Source organism: Oreochromis niloticus, linkage group LG16 (genome assembly GCF_001858045.2).
Source record: "Oreochromis niloticus isolate F11D_XX linkage group LG16, O_niloticus_UMD_NMBU, whole genome shotgun sequence".
In the NCBI taxonomy this organism is placed as follows: Eukaryota; Metazoa; Chordata; class Actinopteri; order Cichliformes; family Cichlidae; genus Oreochromis; species Oreochromis niloticus.
In genome coordinates this window covers 27,112,848-27,138,335 of record NC_031987.2, presented here as the reverse complement: position 1 = coordinate 27,138,335, position 25,488 = coordinate 27,112,848, and the positions used below count along the sequence as shown (strand labels likewise).

Here is a 25,488-nt window from a genome sequence, read left to right as displayed (position 1 = left end):
TATAGCGTCCGTCACACCTGACTGGGTTAAACACAGGGTTAAAATACTCCGTCCGCCGTGACTTGTTTTTCAGCTGCTGTTTCAGCGACAACAAGAAATCAAAGGTTTCGTCATATAGCAACAATTGCTATGGGCGGTAACGGCTTTCTTTGATCCTTTGTATTTGGCCCCGCCCCTAGCGTTCTCAAGGGTCTTAAATAGGACTAAGCGCAGCATAACTGAACTGACGTTTAGGGAGGGAGGAAAAAACTAAATACATTTCAGAAAGTTACTGATACGATAAGTCAAAATAAGCCATAATAGTCCAAATAAAAATAGCCAACATGCTCGAAAATACTAATAGTACAGAAATTAAGGAAGTGACAGCGGAAATCGTCCTCCCTCTTATCCGGTCATTTTTCGATCAGATAACATGTAAACAGTGGAATTCACTAAGATCAGGAAATCCTGATTTTGCAACAAAAATTCTCCTGGCCGAGTTTATTGTGGACTTAATAGAAATAATACGTAATCATATCGTACATGCATGTAAAAAAGCAAACATTCCAGCGACAGAGGAGGATCTGTTAACCTTATTTACTGACAGCGTCTCTCAGGCCTTTGCAAATGTTCTGCAAGTCAAGGACGGAGACCATACAAGCAGCTCTGTGGAACTAACTGATCTTATGGTAAAAGAGGTTGTACAGAGTTTTCAGTCTGCTGACAGCGAGTCAGCTGGGGAGGAAAGGATAAGTCAGCGCATTGTTCCTCCAAAAAGACTGGAGGAAATGGTTAATTCTGCCGTCCAAATGATCAGAGGGTTTTGTTCTAAATTAGACTGTATGCCCTCATGTAAAAGGCGGACAACAAGTCCAGACGAAGAACCACATAGTTCTACACAGGTAGGACATCTGGACATTAAAGTAGACCTAGAGAATGTTCTAGAGAAAGTAGTAGGCAATCTGGACATTAAAGTAGACCTAGAGAATGTTCTAGAGAAAGTAGTAGGCAAAGAACAAGAACAAGAAATGCATGTAACTGGCCACAAGGACAGCTTAAAGACTGAAACCTCTGAAATTGTGCGTGCAGTTATCCATGAGGCTGTCAATGAACTCAGTGAGATTATTGACGAGGAACTGATTAAACTCGCCGAATATAGCCCACTTCTATCTGATATTGCTGAAGAGAATGAGAGTTTTACATCCAGTCTTGCTAATTCAGTGGTTGAAGATATTTCAGAAGGGCCCTGTGGTTCTTGGAGTCTTGCACAAATCAAAGAGAAAATTCAGCAGTCATTGAAAAAAGCTGCTGATAAGATTAAGTCATTCTTTGCAAAACGTTTTGCAAAAGTAATGATTCTTCGCACTGCCATACAACTGTGGAGCAGATGCCACAGCACACCCGCTGCTAAAAGCAGTGAGTCAGTGCAGAAACTGGTTGAACATGTCAACTCTCTAATTACAAATAAGGAAACACTGGAGAAAGAGAAAAATGAGTTCAAAAGATTACAAGATTGCCTTTCACAGGGTAAATTACTGGTGTTTACAGAATTACTTACAGATATTCTGCACCAATATACCTCGGAAGGCACGGGACCTGAAATTGTCCCAGAGCAAGTCGTCATGGCAGAAAGACAGAAGATTCTGCATAATGATCTGCAAACTAAAGCAAGGCGCTTCTTGGGACTATTCAGATGGTGGTTAAATACCCAGGCAGAGAGCCATAGCCAAAGAGTCATACTGGCTCTGTTAGATAAGCAGGAACTCATGTTATCACTGCCATCAGTTACCACAGAAACTATAAAACCCAGCCCAGTGGCAGAGTTTTATTGTATAGCCAGAAAAGCAGAAAAAAAGCAAAGCTTAAGCTCATCCTGCACAAGCTCATCTCTACAACCTTTAAAGAGGCAAACCTGCTCTGCACATATCAAGACCCAAATCACATCCTCACTTGGCTCTTGGATTATGTATGGGCAGAACTGGAAGATGAAGAGCTTTATATTACATCCAAAACTTTTAAAACAATTGACAAAAAACTTCTGAAAGACCTCTGCAACACCATGGGCTTTATAGAACGTGTTATAGTGTCAATGGAATTACAAGAAAGTGAAACTGCAAAATGCATTGTGGCTAGTTTAAAAGATCGTCTGGGAAAACCAAAAGCGAAGCGTTCTGCCATTGTCAGGTTCTTTTGCGCACTGGGCAGAGCCATCGCCAAGCCATTCAGACGCAATACTTAGTTACCAACTTTTTTTTAATCTTGAAAAAAAGAAAGAGTCCAGTCTTTCAAGATCAATACACAATTCACACAATTCCTCTGTTCCATCTAAATTTTCAGCTCTCCTCTGCCCTCTGTCCCCTTCTCTCCAAACACCTCTCCATCAATTTACTTTCTCCCCTCCCTTCTTCATCCCTTTTCTTTTTTCACCTTCACCCCCAACCAGTCCCGGCAGTTGACTGCCCCCTCCTGAGCCTGGTTCTGCCGGAGGTTTCTGCCTGTTTAAAGGCAGTTTTTCCTCCCCACTGTCGCCCAGTGCTTGCTCAGAGGGGATTGTTGGGATTTTTTCTGCCCTGTCTCTTTCCTTCTTTCTAACCCGTCTTTTTCCCTCTTTCCCCCCCCTTCTACCTTTCCTTTATCCTCTTCTTTACCCCCCACACCCACCCCTTTTCATTTTCTCCATCATCTCCCTACCCTGTGTTCACTTTTTAAACCACAGGGTAGAGAGATGGGGGGAAACAATAAACACAATTGTCTAAATTTTACGTGTCAGATCAGTGTCTTCATTCAAGTCTTCATCTTAATTATAAAAACAAGAAATGGGTAATAGTGTATTTTTGTGTATAATATGCATACTTTACTCGTTGTATCCAAATCCCAGAAGGAAGAAGAAGACAAATTTTAAAAATAAATAAATAAATAAAACAAAAATATATTTCTCTTTCTTCCCAGGTCAGTTTTGGTTTTAAATCCTGATTGGTATCAACTACCAGTTAACCCATATTAGTTCCTTTCATGTTAAGTTTCTTTTAGTTGTTCTAACTCTCTGATCAATACAAGTCCACTCAGTTCCAAAGCAATGACACTTTTGCACAGCACTGCATGTATGGCATGCAAACCCACTGACCCTGGGAGTTGTCTGGCTTTTTAATGGATAGTTTTAACATCATTCAATACATCTGCAAGTTACATCGGGTGCAGTCATTCATGTTCCCTCCATTATTCATCATCATCTTTGTCACTAGTTTGCTTGCAGTTATTTTTATTCATTAAATTAAGCACAAAAATAGACTAACCAACTAATCTAAAACTAAGAAACACTAAAATATTACCTTAAATTTGAAACCGGTTAAAAAAAATATCCCCATTCAAAATGTCAATTGACAATCCCATTGGCTTAGGGAGTGATGATGTCACAAGGACGCCTTTAGAATCTTAAATCATTCGAAATTCTGCATAAACAGGAGTGAGAAGCAGCAATTTTTAGTCGGTTTGTTCGCAGCAGTTGTTTTTGCAGCCTTCAAATGTTCGACCAGAGAAACATTTGAAACATTTACAGAACAAAATTAAACAAATTGAAGAAGAGAAGCTTCGAGGAGAAGAGCAGACAATGGAATAGAAGCAGAAAATAAACATCTGGAAGAAAGACAAGAGCAACAAACCAAGAATATGCAACACCAGCAGGAGCGTAATTTCCAGGGGGTTAGGGGCGTTATAACCCCCCAATAATCAGACCCAACCAATATAACCCCCCCTAATAAAATTATGAATTATCTTGCATAAATAGGCTGTTGATTTCTTCACTCACTTCAGGTATTACCAGCAAAATAGTTGCATGTTTAATCATCTGGGAATTCACCCAGATTTATTCATTTATTTAGACAGAGATCTTGACCCCCCCCGATGTTCAGCACAAAGTTACGTCGATGAACACCAGCCTGACATAAACATTATTAATGAAGTTATATGTGGTTTTGAAAAAAGTACATTCATATCAAACATTTAGCAACAGCAACGCAGTCACAATGTGACTCACGTGACTTCTGTGGTTTGCATGCAGCAGTCATCTTCTATGATTCTATTGTCCCCCCCATCTCTCTACCCTGTGTTCTTAAAAGTGAACACAGGGTAGAGAAAGTTTTGACGAACACACAGTAACAGTGATATTTGTCTCCCTCTACTGGATAAACACTTTAGAACTTTAACATGTTAAGGACAGAGCAGAAACCATCCTTCACCTTTTTAATATTTGTGGAATTTATTTCACCCATAGACAGTTTTTTACTTTGACGTTGTTGACATTAATTTCATGTTTTCATCAACTTTTGAAATGGATAAAAATAAAAAACAGTAGCTTTAAACAATAACTAAATCTTTTCGACGATAGACTTTAGCCAATCCAGGAATTGTAATGCCTTTTCTAAACTTCTCAACATGTCACCCACATTATGTTAATAAAAAGGTTCAAACTGACAATGAAATTAGTAAAAATTAACCATAGATTAATGGCACCATTAATGGAACTGAAAGGAAAAATTCAAAATGAAATTCAAAATATTCAATTATGCACCAACTATTCAAGTATGTGTAACTGCTATTACTGCTTGTTTGCTTACTTACACCAAAATAAAGTTGATGGTCATCATGTACAAAGCCTTATGGAGTGAGAAGCATGTGAGCAATTAAATACAAATACTTTTATTATATAAAAGAAAAGAATAAGAAATTCTTTGCTTTTCTCACAAGGTGGGAAATTACCGTTTTAGGAGCCAAAACAAGAAAAACAACTTAGCTCAATAAAATAACATCACAGAACAAAATGACTTTGAAATGGAAACTATATGATAATATATAATGCATAAAAGGAGTATAATGGTTTCTTATGATTTATAAAAGGCAGTTAAACACTTATCATCCTTTCTTTACATTTCCCAACACATGTATAAAAAAATAAACAAAACGTGTTAAAAGATGTATTAGACGATAGTAGACTGTGCACATTTTTTGACAGGTGTGGCAGGCATCAGGTATCTCACTCTCTTCCAGAAGCGAGAGTTCCATGCTGCAGCGCCTCCAGAGCCCTCTGGCCACTTCAAAGGGGCACTCTTACGAATCAGGTGCTGCAAGCCCGGGGGGAGGTGGGTGTATTGCTGTGGCCCTGTGTCTCCTAGCTGGATCAAAATCACACTCAGTTCCCTCTGGACCAATGCATGGTGGAGCCCCACCTGGTAAATGATCAACAACACTTTAGTCACCCCTTCACTAAACGCTTTGGATTTTATTTACATCAGTATTATCTATCAAGTAGTGCTGTATATTGAACAATTAGAATAAACTTAAGTATAAAAACATTATGCCATGATACACATATAAATAGAATCATTTGTTTTCACAACAATCAATCTATTCCTTATTAACACAGCAACAGATGCCTCAAGGCGCTTTATATTCTAAGGTAAAGATCCTACGACAATAGAGAGAAAACCACAACACTCAGAAAATCTCCTATGAGCAAGGATTATGTGACAGTGGGAAGGAAAAACTCCTTTTTAGCAGGAAGAAACCGCCAGCAGAACCAGGATTAAAGAAGGGCAGCCATTTGGGGCTAGGACCAGCAAATAAAGTTGATGGTCATCACGTACAAAGCCATATGGAGTGGATGTATTGAACTTGTAGCACATGGCCCTGGTCCCCAAGTGGTACTTATTTAGCTGCAACTCAGTTTCATTTTTTCCCTCTCTCCTCCCTCTCTCTTTTTATCTGATCATCAAATTTTCTTCAAATGTCTGTTTCTTCAAATAGTGTCTTTGTGGAGAAATATAGTATGACAGCCACACATTGTCCCGTTTACCATTATGTTTATTCATTTCCAATGTTTCAGTCTGTGTGATATGTCTAATAGCCAGGCATCCTTAACTGGCCGAACCTTACTGAATGCATACATAGGTGCAAATGTTTGCATGGACACTTTATCTCTGTACCTGACAAAGTTTGCATGGACCAAAAAGTTGTAATTGACTAAATAATGGTAACAGTGTGCGGAGGTTATACTACATTTCTCCACAAGGTTGTTTTCCCTCTGTGCACCTGTTTCCTTAGATTTGTTGTAAAAATATTGTACTTTTCCCACCGATGGTATTGTACTAGAGTACCAGTATCTTACATCATGCAATACCAATAAATTAGAGTACAGGAATATAACTTATTGAATTTACTTGACTACTTTACTTGCACTTTATTTAAGTATTTCTTTGCTGTACCATATTCTGCTTCTGCTCCACTATATTTTGGATGCAAATATTACAGTTTGGATTCCACTTGTAGGTATTTTTAAAATGATAAAAAGGAATCTGAAGTGTCATTCCACACAATAGGTATATACTATAAGTATTTAAAATATATTATGCAGTTATATTGATTATACAACCTGTGCACCATTAAGCTAATTAAGTAGAAGTATAACTTTTCAATACTTTTTTCCACACTGCAAAATAATTATCCAACACAAAATTACACTTGAAGTCTTGTGCAACACAACTTTTCATGTAATAAATCTGAAATGGGACACAGGGCCGCACAGGTTTCTGAAAACTTTTGTCATTAGCCAGCTCAAAATTTCAAACAGACAAATATATATAATATAATATATATATATTCTTGGAAAGAACAAAAATGTATGTAATTAAATTAAATTGAGAAGAAGTGTGAAGTGGCTAAATCAGTCATATTTTAAAGAAAGATAATTAAACAAAACAAATTCGCCTACTGGGAAGAAGATAGAGAGGATGTTAGCACCAAGCCTTTTAAACATTAACCAGGGGCAACAAGTGTATTTCCTCTCACCTGCCTCCTGCCCTGCTCGCTATAACTGAAGTGAATACAATCTTTATTTTGAACACGTTTAAAAAGTATAACAAGAAGAACTGAGAAAAAGAGACAAACAAACAAGGCGAAACAAAAGGAAAACAAATCAATAATAATTATAAATGTCTTACATGTTCAAAACGGAGTAGGAAGAAGCATAAGGTTATTTAATCCCACCCTCTTTCCACTATTTAGTAACTACCAGCCTACACTTTTTCTTCCTGTTTATGTGCTGTTCATCATAAATTGTTCATTACAATTTGTTACATGTATTATTTATTTATTTAATTTTTTTTAATAACCCCAGTAACACATCAAAAGATATAGAAAACTTGAAACTTTGTTATCTGTATGACTTAAATGAGACTTCCAGCTTATTTTATCATCTATTATCACACAAAAAAACATGTGTTCAAGAATTCTTTCAATTTCCACACCATTGATACAAATCTGCACTTGTGAGTTCCCTTGGAATGTATAAATAAGACGATTTTAGTTTTACTTAGATTTAGTGATAGTTTGTTCCTGTCAAACCACATTTTAATTTAACCAGATAACTCTACTTTTAAATATGAGATAATTTCCATATATATCTATATATAGATATATATATGTACATAAATGCTAATTACTTAAAACAAGTAATCGGATGTTTTCAGTCTCCCGTTTCCTTTTAAGGAACTTTACTTTGTGACAAATATTCTGTCAAGAAGGCAGATGAACACACAGTAACAGTAATGTTTGTCTCCCTCTACAGGAAAAAAACATGTATAACTTTCTACATGTTAATGACATGGATAGGACAAAGCAGAAGAAACCATTTACAATCTTTGTAATATTTGTATTATATTACTATTGTTTATATTTGCATTTGTATTAAATATAACAATACAAAACAGAATAAGAAATAAGTTATTTCAAAAGTTTGGGAATTTAAGCATTACAGTTAGCCAAATACTAAATATGACGTAACGTGTGATACCATTGATTTCCTTTCTGATCTGATACCAAGTAAAATTCCCATGAAGCCCATGAAGTATTGACGATACTGGCCAATGCAGATACTCTGTACAAAAACAATGAGTTTGGAAAATTAAACTAAACAGTAGAGTATTTCAAATTGCTGTATACCTCTCATAATGTTTAATTATAAAGAATTGTCATATGAGCAATAAAAAAACAATGAAAAAGTCAATACCTACATTTTAAAATACTCAATTAACAATCAGCCAAAACAAATGTGACCAACTGAAAATAATAATACAGCTGAGAAACATTTTATAGAGGCATAAAGATTTATACATGTTATTATCGCTCTGTTTTATGTATGAAATAATATGAATGAGTTGTATTTTCACTTTTTAAAGCCTACAATGGCTGTTTTCCTACAAATACTCTATATATTTTAACGATACCTAGCCTACATAATCCACTTTATCTGCTCTACTCTACAATGTTACCTGACTAAATCTAGGCCAACTGTTGAATTTTACCAGAATATAAACATCTATAAACTGTGTCAACTGTGCCAAGCTAAACTCATACAACTATTTATTGTAGCATTTAACCCTAACCCATTTTTTAAACATAAACACAAAAACCTACGCCTAGACATGAGTCACTTTCTAAAATTCAGCAGCAGTACTACGCGTCGCCAACAACTCCACATTTTCTCTCTCTGTCCCTGGATAGTGTCTGCCTGCAGCACCAAAGGACCCCGCTTTTCATCTCTGTGGACGTTCCAATCAGATGAAAATCTGTAAAATATGAAAGTACAACACTCAATATTCTGCTTTGCATATAAGAATATCGAACATATGAAATTTTAATTAAGAACTTTTTTTTTTCTCGATACACCAGTGCATGTACTTGCTTTTAAAATATATATATTTTTCATTTTCATTTGTTTTTCTTAGGTAATGAAATTTGTAGGAAAACACAGAAGTTTCTGTGCATTCAGTTTTCTCACAACCTTTACTTTTATATCAGTGACAGAGAACATTTTGGAAAAAAACATGTTATTGTGTCAGCCTTCTAAATAATGTTACAAACCCAAATATTACAGCAGGGAGTCATTACAGCCAGGGACGGCACAGAAATGACCTCCTTAGACCAGTTATTCGTTTCAGCGTCCTTATTTTCCACCGACTTATTGGTTCTTTTACTAGTTTGCAAGCACAGTGGTTCACAAACTGGGGTATGCGTACCACTGGTGGTACTTGGGCTCCATCTAGTGGTATGCGGGAAGTCTCCATATAATAATATACCATGTTCTGGCTGAGGGATTGCTGAAATATTAAATACATTGATTAAAACATACAACTCTGATATCACTTATATCAGATATAAATTAAGAAAGGAAACTAAACAGCATTGGCGTTTGTAGGGTTACTGAAGTTGAGCTCCCTGGTATATAATGGTGTGCTACGTGGTGGCTAGCTACACAGCTATGTTAGTATAATATAAACACAGTGAAGCTGGAGGATGAACACTAACTTTCTCCAATTGATAAAAGTTAACGTGAGGGTTCTCGATGGTTAGGGACAAATGCAATTGCATGGCAGGATGCTGTAAACAGAATAAACTTCAGTCAAGAGAACAACTGAGATAATCCATCCACAACGGGAGGTTAGTCATTAATATACTGCTGCATTACCTGGGAACTGAGCTTTAGAAAGAATAGTGGTAATAAAAAACGAGAGAGGCCGACAGTGATCACTGACTTTTTTTAGTGGCTTGTTCAGATTAAATAGAACACGTTGTTGAAGAACATCATCTCCTCCCCCATCCCAAACATCACAGATCCGCTCCAGTTCGCCTACCGACGTTTTATTAGTATCACCTAATAAAATATACATATATATACATATATATATACATATACCATTGCCCATGTCCTGCACACCACCCTTAGCCACGTGGACAGGAAACAGGGTAACTATGTGAGATTGCTGTTTGTTGATTACAGTTAAGCGTTTAACACAATAGTGCTTCTTCAGACTGTGTGACCACCCATGGCTCCAATACCATTGTGAAGTTTGCTGATGACACAGTGGTTTTGGGGGCCATCTCCAACAACGATAAGGCGGCCTACATGGATGAAGTGAAGAATCTGGCATCGTGGTGCCAGGACAAACCACCTCCAGCTGAACGTCGGCAAGATGAAGGAGCTGGTGGTGGATTTCAGAAGGAGTAAGCACAGAGACTACAAGCTCATTATCATCAATGGAGCTCCAGCGGAGGGGGTCCAGTCCTTAAAGTATCTCAGTGACCACATCTCCTCAGACCTGACATGGTCTGCCCACATTCAGATCCAGTCCAAAAAGGCTAGGCAGCGCCTGTATCATCTCCGACAACTGAGGAAGTTCAGGGTCTCTCCAGGGATCCTCAGGACTTATCCTCAGGCGCTGTGGAGAGCATCCACACACAGAACATCACATCCTGGTATGGGAACAGCTGGATAAAAAAGCTCTTCAGAGACTGATCCGTACGGCAGAATGCTGCTGCAGAGCTGCTCTCCCCTCCCTACATACCGGACATTTACACCAGGAGATGCTGGACTAGAGCAGCTCAGATATTGAAGGATCCGTCCCATCCCAGCAATAAACTGTTCCAGCTTCTGCAGTCAGGCAGAAGGTTCCACACCATCCGAGCAAAAACATAGAGGCTCAAGAGAAGCTTTTATCCTGAGGCCATCCCAATCATCCATAAGTGACTGAGACAGGACTCATTACCACATTCTCATATCATCCTCATCCTTCTGGCTTCACTATGGCACAAGACACATTAACACCCTTTCCACCCAATATACACTAGCTGTAAATTTCCAGAGTATTCTATTTTATCTTTATTTATACAATGTATATAACTCACCCACTTGCACATAATGTCCTCTTTGTATATACTCATTCGGTGTATATAAAGTTCTCTCTCTCTGTTTTGCACAGTTGAGGAGCGTATCAGGTCACATTTCCCAAAGAATCGTGAATCTTGAGACACAAAGCATTAAACATGTTAAAAACACAACAGCCCTGATAAACGCAGAGTAGTTTGTTCATACGTCATCACTTAAAGCCCGGATATCCCACCTGCTGTGAATGTTTTAATGCACTACAGTTGTTCTTATTATCTCTTATCACATCCTGTTTATGACAGTTAAGATAAATAACATTCATATAAGAAATAAAATTGTCTTGTGTAAACTCTATATGGTTTTAAAAGGCCTATACTGTACTTTAATGCGGGTAATAAGGGTGGTACATTGGGAGCCATATATTTTATTAAGTGGTACTCGTTGTGAAAAGTTTGAGAACCACTGTGCTAGCATAAACTAATGTAAACAAACAAACAAACCCTGTGACGTCACATTGCTCTGACCCAGGGGTCAGCAACCTTTAACACCCAAAGAGCCATTTGGACCCAGTTTCCATGGAAAAGAAAACACTGGGAGCCGCAAATACTTTTTGACATCTAAAATGAAGATAACACTGTTATTGCTTTTTACCTTTATGCTTTGTATAAACAACTAAACTGTGTTGCTTATGAAATCCATGAAGTGCTACAGAGAAAATTTAATTTATGTAATGAACACATTTTGAACTCCTAAAAAATATAACAAAAAGGAAATACGCCCTTTTAAATGAAGCTGAAGCTGAACTTAAATTATTCATATAGCAAACAAAAACTGTAGTGAGCCGTCATCCTTATATCGCCTTTGGAATTACGCAGCCTGTAGGGGAGCCTTGACGTGAATTTAAAAAATAATTGGAAAAAAGCACAATGCTGCTAAAAAATGAAAAATACATATTTGCAAAATGTCTGGATAAATATTTATTTTACGTGGTTAATGTGCGTGTCGGGGCGTGGTCTGCAGTGCCGCTGCAGGGGAGGCGGACGCAATCATGCCTCACCGGCTTAAAGTCTGTGCTCTCTCTGCTGTTGTGTTGGTGTGTGTCTGGCTGTGAGTTGGAAAGCTACAGCCGGCTGTGTGGGTACAGCAACCATGTGTGATAAGTGGTCAATAAAGAAATGCTGAAAAGCATGTTCATGCAAACATCGTCGGGTCTGCCGTGGTATGTTTACAATGGGACTTCAGCTCCTGAACCTCTGCGCACAGCGTCTGCAAATCGGGGCTGTACGAAGTCACTTTCATCTTTACACAGGACTGTAAGCTGTCATCTGTGAGGCGTGAGCTGTGTTTGTTTTTACCATAGTTCGTGGTGGAGAATAGCTGCTCACATACATATGTGGATCCGAAGATACTTGGCCTGCCTGGGGTTGAAACTCTCGATAAATGCTTGCACGGCATTTCAGCAGGTATGGTTTATGTGAGTATGACACTTATTTTGAGCGATGAAAAATAATAACATATAATTTTATTTTTACATTTCAAGATCACAATAATCTTCCAGTGTAGAACTACAAGTTAAAAAGAACGAACACAAATAAAATACACTTCAGATAAATACTTATAATTTTTTTTCCCAAACCACGATGAGCCGCAGGTTGCCGACCCCTGCTCTGACCTGTTATAGCGTCCGTCACACCTGACTGGGTTAAACACAGGGTTAAAATACTCCGTCCGCCGTGACTTGTTTTTCAGCTGCTGTTTCAGCGACAACAAGAAATCAAAGGTTTCGTCATATAGCAACAATTGCTATGGGCGGTAACGGCTTTCTTTGATCCTTTGTATTTGGCCCCGCCCCTAGCGTTCTCAAGGGTCTTAAATAGGACTAAGCGCAGCATAACTGAACTGACGTTTAGGGAGGGAGGAAAAAAACTAAATACATTTCAGAAAGTTACTGATACGATAAGTCAAAATAAGCCATAATAGTCCAAATAAAAATAGCCAACATGCTCGAAAATACTAATAGTACAGAAATTAAGGAAGTGACAGCGGAAATCGTCCTCCCTCTTATCCGGTCATTTTTCGATCAGATAACATGTAAACAGTGGAATTCACTAAGATCAGGAAATCCTGATTTTGCAACAAAAATTCTCCTGGCCGAGTTTATTGTGGACTTAATAGAAATAATACGTAATCATATCGTACATGCATGTAAAAAAGCAAACATTCCAGCGACAGAGGAGGATCTGTTAACCTTATTTACTGACAGCGTCTCTCAGGCCTTTGCAAATGTTCTGCAAGTCAAGGACGGAGACCATACAAGCAGCTCTGTGGAACTAACTGATCTTATGGTAAAAGAGGTTGTACAGAGTTTTCAGTCTGCTGACAGCGAGTCAGCTGGGGAGGAAAGGATAAGTCAGCGCATTGTTCCTCCAAAAAGACTGGAGGAAATGGTTAATTCTGCCGTCCAAATGATCAGAGGGTTTTGTTCTAAATTAGACTGTATGCCCTCATGTAAAAGGCGGACAACAAGTCCAGACGAAGAACCACATAGTTCTACACAGGTAGGACATCTGGACATTAAAGTAGACCTAGAGAATGTTCTAGAGAAAGTAGTAGGCAAAGAACAAGAACAAGAAATGCATGTAACTGGCCACAAGGACAGCTTAAAGACTGAAACCTCTGAAATTGTGCGTGCAGTTATCCATGAGGCTGTCAATGAACTCAGTGAGATTATTGACGAGGAACTGATTAAACTCGCCGAATATAGCCCACTTCTATCTGATATTGCTGAAGAGAATGAGAGTTTTACATCCAGTCTTGCTAATTCAGTGGTTGAAGATATTTCAGAAGGGCCCTGTGGTTCTTGGAGTCTTGCACAAATCAAAGAGAAAATTCAGCAGTCATTGAAAAAAGCTGCTGATAAGATTAAGTCATTCTTTGCAAAACGTTTTGCAAAAGTAATGATTCTTCGCACTGCCATACAACTGTGGAGCAGATGCCACAGCACACCCGCTGCTAAAAGCAGTGAGTCAGTGCAGAAACTGGTTGAACATGTCAACTCTCTAATTACAAATAAGGAAACACTGGAGAAAGAGAAAAATGAGTTCAAAAGATTACAAGATTGCCTTTCACAGGGTAAATTACTGGTGTTTACAGAATTACTTACAGATATTCTGCACCAATATACCTCGGAAGGCACGGGACCTGAAATTGTCCCAGAGCAAGTCGTCATGGCAGAAAGACAGAAGATTCTGCATAATGATCTGCAAACTAAAGCAAGGCGCTTCTTGGGACTATTCAGATGGTGGTTAAATACCCAGGCAGAGAGCCATAGCCAAAGAGTCATACTGGCTCTGTTAGATAAGCAGGAACTCATGTTATCACTGCCATCAGTTACCACAGAAACTATAAAACCCAGCCCAGTGGCAGAGTTTTATTGTATAGCCAGAAAAGCAGAAAAAAAAGCAAAGCTTAAGCTCATCCTGCACAAGCTCATCTCTACAACCTTTAAAGAGGCAAACCTGCTCTGCACATATCAAGACCCAAATCACATCCTCACTTGGCTCTTGGATTATGTATGGGCAGAACTGGAAGATGAAGAGCTTTATATTACATCCAAAACTTTTAAAACAATTGACAAAAAACTTCTGAAAGACCTCTGCAACACCATGGGCTTTATAGAACGTGTTATAGTGTCAATGGAATTACAAGAAAGTGAAACTGCAAAATGCATTGTGGCAAGTTTAAAAGATCGTCTGGGAAACCAAAAGCGAAGCGTTCTGCCATTGTCAGGTTCTTTTGCGCACTGGGCAGAGCCATCGCCAAGCCATTCAGACGCAATACTTAGTTACCAACTTTTTTTTAATCTTGAAAAAAAGAAAGAGTCCAGTCTTTCAAGATCAATACACAATTCACACAATTCCTCTGTTCCATCTAAATTTTCAGCTCTCCTCTGCCCTCTGTCCCCTTCTCTCCAAACACCTCTCCATCAATTTACTTTCTCCCCTCCCTTCTTCATCCCTTTTCTTTTTTCACCTTCACCCCCCAACCAGTCCCGGCAGTTGACTGCCCCCTCCTGAGCCTGGTTCTGCCGGAGGTTTCTGCCTGTTTAAAGGCAGTTTTTCCTCCCCACTGTCGCCCAGTGCTTGCTCAGAGGGGATTGTTGGGATTTTTTCTGCCCTGTCTCTTTCCTTCTTTCTAACCCGTCTTTTTCCCTCTTTCCCCCCCCTTCTACCTTTCCTTTACCCTCTTCTTTACCCCCCACACCCACCCCTTTTCATTTCCTCCATCATCTCCCTACCCTGTGTTCACTTTTAAACCACAGGGTAGAGAGATGGGGGGAAACAATAAACACAATTGTCTAAATTTTACGTGTCAGATCAGTGTCTTCATTCAAGTCTTCATCTTAATTATAAAAACAAGAAATGGGTAATAGTGTATTTTTGTGTATAATATGCATACTTTACTCGTTGTATCCAAATCCCAGAAGGAAGAAGAAGACAAATTTTAAAAATAAATAAATAAATAAAACAAAAATATATTTCTCTTTCTTCCCAGGTCAGTTTTGGTTTTAAATCCTGATTGGTATCAACTACCAGTTAACCCATATTAGTTCCTTTCATGTTAAGTTTCTTTTAGTTGTTCTAACTCTCTGATCAATACAAGTCCACTCAGTTCCAAAGCAATGACACTTTTGCACAGCACTGCATGTATGGCATGCAAACCCACTGACCCTGGGAGTTGTCTGGCTTTTTAATGGATAGTTTTAACATCATTCAATACATCTGCAAGTTACATCGGGTGCAGTCATTCATGTTCCCTCCATTATTCATCATCATCTTTGTCACTAGTTTGCTTGCAGTTATTTTTATTCATTAAATTAAGCACAAAAAATAGACTAACCAACTAATCTAAAACTAAGAAACACTAAAATATTACCTTAAATTTGAAAACCGGTTAAAAAAAAATATCCCCATTCAAAAATGTCAATTGACAATCCCATTGGCTTAGGGAGTGATGATGTCACAAGGACGCCTTTAGAATCTTAAATCATTTGAAAATTCTGCATAAACAGGAGTGAGAAGCAGCAATTTTTAGTCGGTTTGTTCGCAGCAGTTGTTTTTGCAGCCTTCAAATGTTCGACCAGAGAAACATTTGAAACATTTACAGAACAAAATTAAACAAATTGAAGAAGAGAAGCTTCGAGGAGAAGAGCAGACAATGGAATAGAAGCAGAAAATAAACATCTGGAAGAAAGACAAGAGCAACAAACCAAGAATATGCAACACCAGCAGGAGCGTAATTTCCAGGCGGGTTAGGGGCGTTATAACCCCCCCAATAATCAGACCCAACCAATATAACCCCCCCTAATAAAATTATGAATTATCTTGCATAAATAGGCTGTTGATTTTCTTCACTCACTTCAGGTATTACCAGCAAAATAGCTGCATGTTTAATCATCTGGGAATTCACCCAGATTTATTCATTTATTTAGACAGAGATCTTGACCCCCCCGATGTTCAGCACAAAGTTGCGTCGATGAACACCAGCCTGACATAAACATTATTAATGAAGTTATATGTGGTTTTGAAAAAAGTACATTCATATCAAACATTTAGCAACAGCAACGTAGTCACAATGTGACTCATGTGACTTCTGTGGTTTGCATGCAGCAGTCATCTTCTATGATTCTATTGTCCCCCCCATCTCTCTACCCTGTGTTCTTAAAAGTGAACACAGGGTAGAGAAAGTTTTGACGAACACACAGTAACAGTGATATTTGTCTCCCTCTACTGGATAAACACTTTAGAACTTCAGTTGATGAAAACAATTTCATGTTTTCATCAACTTTTGAAATGGATAAAAATAAAAAACAGTAGCTTTAAACAATAACTAAATCTTTTCGACGATAGACTTTAGCCAATCCAGGAATTGTAATGCCTTTTCTAAACTTCTCAACATGTCACCCACATTATGTTAATAAAAAGGTTCAAACTGACAATGAAATTAGTAAAAATTAACCATAGATTAATGGCACCATTAATGGAACTGAAAGGAAAAATTCAAAATGAAATTCAAAATATTCAATTGTGCACCAACTATTCAAGTATGTGTAACTGCTATTACTGCTTGTTTGCTTACTTACACCAAAATAAAGTTGATGGTCATCATGTACAAAGCCTTATGGAGTGAGAAGCATGTGAGCAATTAAATACAAATACTTTTATTATATAAAAGAAAAGAATAAGAAATTCTTTGCTTTTCTCACAAGGTGGGAAATTACCGTTTTAGGAGCCAAAACAAGAAAAACAACTTAGCTCAATAAAATAACATCACAGAACAAAATGACTTTGAAATGGAAACTATATGATAATATATAATGCATAAAAGGAATATAATGGTATAAAAAAATAAACAAAACGTGTTAAAAGATGTATTAGACGATAGTAGACTGTGCACATTTTTTGACAGGTGTGGCAGGCATCAGGTATCTCACTCTCTTCCAGAAGCGAGAGTTCCATGCTGCAGCGCCTCCAGAGCCCTCTGGCCACTTCAAAGGGGCACTCTTACGAATCAGGTGCTGCAAGCCCGGGGGAGGTGGGTGTATTGCTGTGGCCCTGTGTCTCCTAGCTGGATCAAAATCACACTCAGTTCCCTCTGGACCAATGCATGGTGGAGCCCCACCTGGTAAATGATCAACAACACTTTAGTCACCCCTTCACTAAACGCTTTGGATTTTTATTTACATCAGTATTATCTATCAAGTAGTGCTGTATATTGAACAATTAGAATAAACTTAAGTATAAAAACATTATGCCATGATACACATATAAATAGAATCATTTGTTTTCACAACAATCAATCTATTCCTTATTAACACAGCAACAGATGCCTCAAGGCGCTTTATATTCTAAGGTAAAGATCCTACGACAATAGAGAGAAAACCACAACACTCAGAAAATCTCCTATGAGCAAGGATTATGTGACAGTGGGAAGGAAAAACTCCTTTTTAGCAGGAAGAAACCGCCAGCAGAACCAGGATTAAAGAAGGGCAGCCATTTGGGGGCTAGGACCAGCAAATAAAGTTGATGGTCATCACGTACAAAGCCATATGGAGTGGATGTATTGAACTTGTAGCACATGGCCCTGGTCCCCAAGTGGTACTTATTTAGCTGCAACTCAGTTTCATTTTTTCCCTCTCTCCTCCCTCTCTCTTTTTTATCTGATCATCAAATTTTCTTCAAATGTCTGTTTCTTCAAATAGTGTCTTTGTGGAGAAATATAGTATGACAGCCACACATTGTCCCGTTTACCATTATGTTTATTCATTTCCAATGTTTCAGTCTGTGTGATATGTCTAATAGCCAGGCATCCTTAACTGGCCGAACCTTACTGAATGCATACATAGGTGCAAATGTTTGCATGGACACTTTATCTCTGTACCTGACAAAGTTTGCATGGACCAAAAAGTTGTAATTGACTAAATAATGGTAACAGTGTGCGGAGGTTATACTACATTTCTCCACAAGGTTGTTTTCCCTCTGTGCACCTGTTTCCTTAGATTTGTTGTAAAAATATTGTACTTTTCCCACCGATGGTATTGTACTAGAGTACCAGTATCTTACATCATGCAATACCAATAAATTAGAGTACAGGAATATAACTTATTGAATTTACTTGACTACTTTACTTGCACTTTATTTAAGTATTTCTTTGCTGTACCATATTCTGCTTCTGCTCCACTATATTTTGGATGCAAATATTACAGTTTGGATTCCACTTGTAGGTATTTTTTAAAATGATAAAAAGGAATCTGAAGTGTCATTCCACACAATAGGTATATACTATAAGTATTTAAAATATATTATGCAGTTATATTGATTATACAACCTGTGCACCATTAAGCTAATTAAGTAGAAGTATAACTTTTCAATACTTTTTCCACACTGCAAAATAATTATCCAACACAAAATTACACTTGAAGTCTTGTGCAACACAACTTTTCATGTAATAAATCTGAAATGGGACACAGGGCCGCACAGGTTTCTGAAAACTTTTGTCATTAGCCAGCTCAAAATTTCAAACAGACAAATATATATAATATAATATATATATTCTTGGAAAGAACAAAAATGTATGTAATTAAATTAAATTGAGAAGAAGTGTGAAGTGGCTAAATCAGTCATATTTTAAAGAAAGATAATTAAACAAAACAAATTCGCCTACTGGGAAGAAGATAGAGAGGATGTTAGCACCAAGCCTTTTAAACATTAACCAGGGGCAACAAGTGTATTTCCTCTCACCTGCCTCCTGCCCTGCTCGCTATAACTGAAGTGAATACAATCTTTATTTTGAACACGTTTAAAAAGTATAACAAGAAGAACTGAGAAAAAGAGACAAACAAACAAGGCGAAACAAAAGGAAAACAAATCAATAATAATTATAAATGTCTTACATGTTCAAAACGGAGTAGGAAGAAGCATAAGGTTATTTAATCCCACCCTCTTTCCACTATTTAGTAACTACCAGCCTACACTTTTTCTTCCTGTTTATGTGCTGTTCATCATAAATTGTTCATTACAATTTGTTACATGTATTATTTATTTATTTAATTTTTTTTAATAACCCCAGTAACACATCAAAAGATATAGAAAACTTGAAACTTTGTTATCTGTATGACTTAAATGAGACTTCCAGCTTATTTTATCATCTATTATCACACAAAAAAACATGTGTTCAAGAATTCTTTCAATTTCCACACCATTGATACAAATCTGCACTTGTGAGTTCCCTTGGAATGTATAAATAAGACGATTTTAGTTTTACTTAGATTTAGTGATAGTTTGTTCCTGTCAAACCACATTTTAATTTAACCAGATAACTCTACTTTTAAATATGAGATAATTTCCATATATATCTATATATAGATATATATATGTACATAAATGCTAATTACTTAAAACAAGTAATCGGATGTTTTCAGTCTCCCGTTTCCTTTTAAGGAACTTTACTTTGTGACAAATATTCTGTCAAGAAGGCAGATGAACACACAGTAACAGTAATGTTTGTCTCCCTCTACAGGAAAAAAACATGTATAACTTTCTACATGTTAATGACATGGATAGGACAAAGCAGAAGAAACCATTTACAATCTTTGTAATATTTGTATTATATTACTATTGTTTATATTTGCATTTGTATTAAATAAAACAATACAAAACAGAATAAGAAATAAGTTATTTCAAAAGTTTGGGAATTTAAGCATTACAGTTAGCCAAATACTAAATATGACGTAACGTGTGATACCATTGATTTCCTTTCTGATCTGATACCAAGTAAAATTCCCATGAAGCCCATGAAGTATTGACGATACTGGCCAATGCAGATACTCTGTACAAAAACAATGAGTTTGGAAAATTAAACTAAACAGTAGTGTATTTCAAATTGCTGTATACCTCTCATAATGTTTAATTATAAAGAATTGTCATATGAGCAATAAAAAAACAATGAAAAAGTCAATACCTACATTTTAAAATACTCAATTAACAATCAGCCAAAACAAATGTGACCAACTGAAAATAATAATACAGCTGAGAAACATTTTATAGAGGCATAAAGATTTATACATGTTATTATCGCTCTGTTTTATGTATGAAATAATATGAATGAGTTGTATTTTCACTTTTTAAAGCCTACAATGGCTGTTTTCCTACAAATACTCTATATATTTTAACGATACCTAGCCTATATAATCCACTTTATCTGCTCTACTCTACAATGTTACCTGACTAAATCTAGGCCAACTGTTGAATTTTACCAGAATATAAACATCTATAAACTGTGTCAACTGTGCCAAGCTAAACTCATACAACTATTTATTGTAGCATTTAACCCTAACCCATTTTTTAAACATAAACACAAAAACCTACGCCTAGACATGAGTCACTTTCTAAAATTCAGCAGCAGTACTACGCGTCGCCAACAACTCCACATTTTCTCTCTCTGTCCCTGGATAGTGTCTGCCTGCAGCACCAAAGGACCCCGCTTTTCATCTCTGTGGACGTTCCAATCAGATGAAAATCTGTAAAATATGAAAGTACAACACTCAATATTCTGCTTTGCATATAAGAATATCGAACATATGAAATTTTAATTAAGAACTTTTTTTTTTCTCGATACACCAGTGCATGTACTTGCTTTTAAAATATATATATTTTTCATTTTCATTTGTTTTTCTTAGGTAATGAAATTTGTAGGAAAACACAGAAGTTTCTGTGCATTCAGTTTTCTCACAACCTTTACTTTTATATCAGTGACAGAGAACATTTTGGAAAAGAACATGTTATTGTGTCAGCCTTCTAAATAATGTTACAAACCCAAATATTACAGCAGGGAGTCATTACAGCCAGGGACGGCACAGAAATGACCTCCTTAGACCAGTTATTCGTTTCAGCGTCCTTATTTCCCACCGACTTATTGGTTCTTTTACTAGTTTGCAAGCACAGTGGTTCACAAACTGGGGTATGCGTACCACTGGTGGTACTTGGGCTCCATCTAGTGGTATGCGGGAAGTCTCCATATAATAATATACCATGTTCTGGCTGAGGGATTGCTGAAATATTAAATACATTGATTAAAACATACAACTCTGATATCACTTATATCAGATATAAATTAAGAAAGGAAACTAAACAGCATTGGCGTTTGTAGGGTTACTGAAGTTGAGCTCCCTGGTATATAATGATGTGCTACGTGGTGGCTAGCTACACAGCTATGTTAGTATAATATAAACACAGTGAAGCTGGAGGATGAACACTAACTTTCTCCAATTGATAAAAGTTAACGTGAGGGTTCTCGATGGTTAGGGACAAATGCAATTGCATGGCAGGATGCTGTAAACAGAATAAACTTCAGTCAAGAGAACAACTGAGATAATCCATCCACAATGGGAGGTTAGTCATTAATATACTGCTGCATTACCTGGGAACTGAGCTTTAGAAAGAATAGTGGTAATAAAAAACGAGAGAGGCCGACAGTGATCACTGACTTTTTTTAGTGGCTTGTTCAGATTAAATAGAACACGTTGTTGAAGAACATCATCTCCTCCCCCATCCCAAACATCACAGATCCGCTCCAGTTCGCCTACCGACGTTTTATTAGTATCACCTAATAAAATATACATATATATACATATATATATACATATACCATTGCCCATGTCCTGCACACCACCCTTAGCCACGTGGACAGGAAACAGGGTAACTATGTGAGATTGCTGTTTGTTGATTACAGTTAAGCGTTTAACACAATAGTGCTTCTTCAGACTGTGTGACCACCCATGGCTCCAATACCATTGTGAAGTTTGCTGATGACACAGTGGTTTTGGGGGCCATCTCCAACAACGATAAGGCGGCCTACATGGATGAAGTGAAGAATCTGGCATCGTGGTGCCAGGACAAACCACCTCCAGCTGAACGTCGGCAAGATGAAGGAGCTGGTGGTGGATTTCAGAAGGAGTAAGCACAGAGACTACAAGCTCATTATCATCAATGGAGCTCCAGCGGAGCGGGTCCAGTCCTTAAAGTATCTCAGTGACCACATCTCCTCAGACCTGACATGGTCTGCCCACATTCAGATCCAGTCCAAAAAGGCTAGGCAGCGCCTGTATCATCTCCGACAACTGAGGAAGTTCAGGGTCTCTCCAGGGATCCTCAGGACTTATCCTCAGGCGCTGTGGAGAGCATCCACACACAGAACATCACATCCTGGTATGGGAACAGCTGGATAAAAAAGCTCTTCAGAGACTGATCCGTACGGCAGAATGCTGCTGCAGAGCTGCTCTCCCCTCCCTACATACCGGACATTTACACCAGGAGATGCTGGACTAGAGCAGCTCAGATATTGAAGGATCCGTCCCATCCCAGCAATAAACTGTTCCAGCTTCTGCAGTCAGGCAGAAGGTTCCACACCATCCGAGCAAAAACATAGAGGCTCAAGAGAAGCTTTTATCCTGAGGCCATCCCAATCATCCATAAGTGACTGAGACAGGACTCATTACCACATTCTCATATCATCCTCATCCTTCTGGCTTCACTATGGCACAAGACACATTAACACCCTTTCCACCCAATATACACTAGCTGTAAATTTCCAGAGTATTCTATTTTATCTTTATTTATACAATGTATATAACTCACCCACTTGCACATAATGTCCTCTTTGTATATACTCATTCGGTGTATATAAAGTTCTCTCTCTCTGTTTTGCACAGTTGAGGAGCGTATCAGGTCACATTTCCCAAAGAATCGTGAATCTTGAGACACAAAGCATTAAACATGTTAAAAACACAACAGCCCTGATAAACGCAGAGTAGTTTGTTCATACGTCATCACTTAAAGCCCGGATATCCCACCTGCTGTGAATGTTTTAATGCACTATAGTTGTTCTTATTATCTCTTATCACATCCTGTTTATGACAGTTAAGATAAATAACATTCATATAAGAAATAAAATTGTCTTGTGTAAACTCTATATGGTTTTAAAAGGCCTGTACTGTACTTTAATGCGGGTAATAAGGGTGGTACATTGGGAGCCATATATTTTATTAAGTGGTACTCGTTGTGAAAAGTTTGAGAACCACTGTGCTAGCATAAACTAATGTAAACAAACAAACAAACCCTGTGACGTCACATTGCTCTGACCCTGGGTCAGCAACCTTTAACACCCAAAGAGCCATTTGGACCCAGTTTCCATGGAAAAGAAAACACTGGGAGCCGCAAATACTTTTTGACATCTAAAATGAAGATAACACTGTTATTGCTTTTTACCTTTATGCTTTGTATAAACAACTAAACTGTGTTGCTTATGAAATCCATGAAGTGCTACAGAGAAAATTTAATTTATGTAATGAACACATTTTGAACTCCTAAAAAATATAACAAAAAGGAAATACGCCCTTTTAAATGAAGCTGAAGCTGAACTTAAATTATTCATATAGCAAACAAAAACTGTAGTGAGCCGTCATCCTTATATCGCCTTTGGAATTACGCAGCCTGTAGGGGAGCCTTGACGTGAATTTAAAAAATAATTGGAAAAAAGCACAATGCTGCTAAAAAATGAAAAATACATATTTGCAAAAATGTCTGGATAAATATTTATTTTACGTGGTTAATGTGCGTGTCGGGGCGTGGTCTGCAGTGCCGCTGCAGGGGAGGCGGACGCAATCATGCCTCACCGGCTTAAAGTCTGTGCTCTCTCTGCTGTTGTGTTGGTGTGTGTCTGGCTGTGAGCTGGAAAGCTACAGCCGGCTGTGTGGGTACAGCAACCATGTGTGATAAGTGGTCAATAAAGAAATGCTGAAAAGCATGTTCATGCAAACATCGTCGGGTCTGCCGTGGTATGTTTACAATGGGACTTCAGCTCCTGAACCTCTGCGCACAGCGTCTGCAAATCGGGGCTGTACGAAGTCACTTTCATCTTTACACAGGACTGTAAGCTGTCATCTGTGAGGCGTGAGCTGTGTTTGTTTTTACCATAGTTCGTGGTGGAGAATAGCTGCTCACATACATATGTGGATCCGAAGATACTTGGCCTGCCTGGGGTTGAAACTCTCGATAAATGCTTGCACGGCATTTCAGCAGGTATGGTTTATGTGAGTATGACACTTATTTTGAGCGATGAAAAATAATAACATATAATTTTATTTTTACATTTCAAGATCACAATAATCTTCCAGTGTAGAACTACAAGTTAAAAAGAACGAACACAAATAAAATACACTTCAGATAAATACTTATAATTTTTTTTCCCAAACCACGATGAGCCGCAGGTTGCCGACCCCTGCTCTGACCTGTTATAGCGTCCGTCACACCTGACTGGGTTAAACACAGGGTTAAAATACTCCGTCCGCCGTGACTTGTTTTTCAGCTGCTGTTTCAGCGACAACAAGAAATCAAAGGTTTCGTCATATAGCAACAATTGCTATGGGCGGTAACGGCTTTCTTTGATCCTTTGTATTTGGCCCCGCCCTAGCGTTCTCAAGGGTCTTAAATAGGACTAAGCGCAGCATAACTGAACTGACGTTTAGGGAGGGAGGAAAAAAACTAAGTACATTTCAGAAAGTTACTGATACGATAAGTCAAAATAAGCCATAATAGTCCAAATAAAAATAGCCAACATGCTCGAAAATACTAATAGTACAGAAATTAAGGAAGTGACAGCGGAAATCGTCCTCCCTCTTATCCGGTCATTTTTCGATCAGATAACATGTAAACAGTGGAATTCACTAAGATCAGGAAATCCTGATTTGCAACAAAAATTCTCCTGGCCGAGTTTATTGTGGACTTAATAGAAATAATACGTAATCATATCGTACATGCATGTAAAAAAGCAAACATTCCAGCGACAGAGGAGGATCTGTTAACCTTATTTACTGACAGCGTCTCTCAGGCCTTTGCAAATGTTCTGCAAGTCAAGGACGGAGACCATACAAGCAGCTCTGTGGAACTAACTGATCTTATGGTAAAAGAGGTTGTACAGAGTTTTCAGTCTGCTGACAGCGAGTCAGCTGGGGAGGAAAGGATAAGTCAGCGCATTGTTCCTCCAAAAAGACTGGAGGAAATGGTTAATTCTGCCGTCCAAATGATCAGAGGGTTTTGTTCTAAATTAGACTGTATGCCCTCATGTAAAAGGCGGACAACAAGTCCAGACGAAGAACCACATAGTTCTACACAGGTAGGACATCTGGACATTAAAGTAGACCTAGAGAATGTTCTAGAGAAAGTAGTAGGCAATCTGGA

General features: G+C 37.9%; 3 protein-coding genes across 5 annotated transcripts in view; 2 read left to right on the top strand and 1 right to left on the bottom strand.

Moving 5' to 3' along the window:
• On the top strand, window positions 1-22,210 carry LOC109197424 (uncharacterized). Its single transcript, XM_019352413.2, has 4 exons — window positions 1-881; window positions 13,252-14,482; window positions 17,162-17,287; window positions 22,014-22,210. The coding sequence occupies exons 1-4, from the start codon at window positions 324-326 to the stop codon at window positions 22,208-22,210; spliced, it is 2,112 nt and encodes a 703-aa protein (XP_019207958.1). The 5' UTR covers window positions 1-323.
• The window catches only part of LOC100702389 (interleukin-1 receptor-like 1), a 26,560-nt gene continuing 17,207 nt past the window's right edge, over window positions 16,136-25,488 (bottom strand). The window contains exon 13 of one of the 2 annotated variants that reach the window (XM_019353349.2): window positions 16,136-17,090. The gene's annotated coding sequence lies outside the window, so the exon portion shown is untranslated. Of the gene's footprint in view, window positions 17,124-25,488 lie in introns of both variants that reach the window. The other variant, XM_025903961.1, reaches the window with a different exon arrangement.
• Window positions 25,001-25,488, top strand: part of LOC102081284 (uncharacterized) — a 1,953-nt gene continuing 1,465 nt past the window's right edge. The window contains exon 1 of one of the 2 annotated variants that reach the window (XM_013264965.2): window positions 25,001-25,438. In XM_013264965.2, the coding sequence (XP_013120419.2) occupies window positions 25,208-25,438 (231 nt within the window). In that variant the 5' untranslated portion in view covers window positions 25,001-25,207. Of the gene's footprint in view, window positions 25,479-25,488 lie in introns of both variants that reach the window. The other variant, XM_005475309.3, reaches the window with a different exon arrangement.

What these genes read in the sequence shown, in the direction of transcription:
- LOC109197424 (XM_019352413.2), top strand. Translation starts at nt 324, where the DNA reads ATGCTCGAAAATACTAATAGTACAGAAATTAAGGAAGTGACAGCGGAA. An exon ending in AAGCGTTCTGCCATTGTCAG is followed by an intron (nt 14,483 to 17,161) that starts GTTCTTTTGCGC and finishes ATTTTTTGACAG; the next exon opens with GTGTGGCAGGCATCAGGTAT. An exon ending in GTGCTGCAAGCCCGGGGGAG is followed by an intron (nt 17,288 to 22,013) that starts GTGGGTGTATTG and finishes GTGCTTCTTCAG; the next exon opens with ACTGTGTGACCACCCATGGC.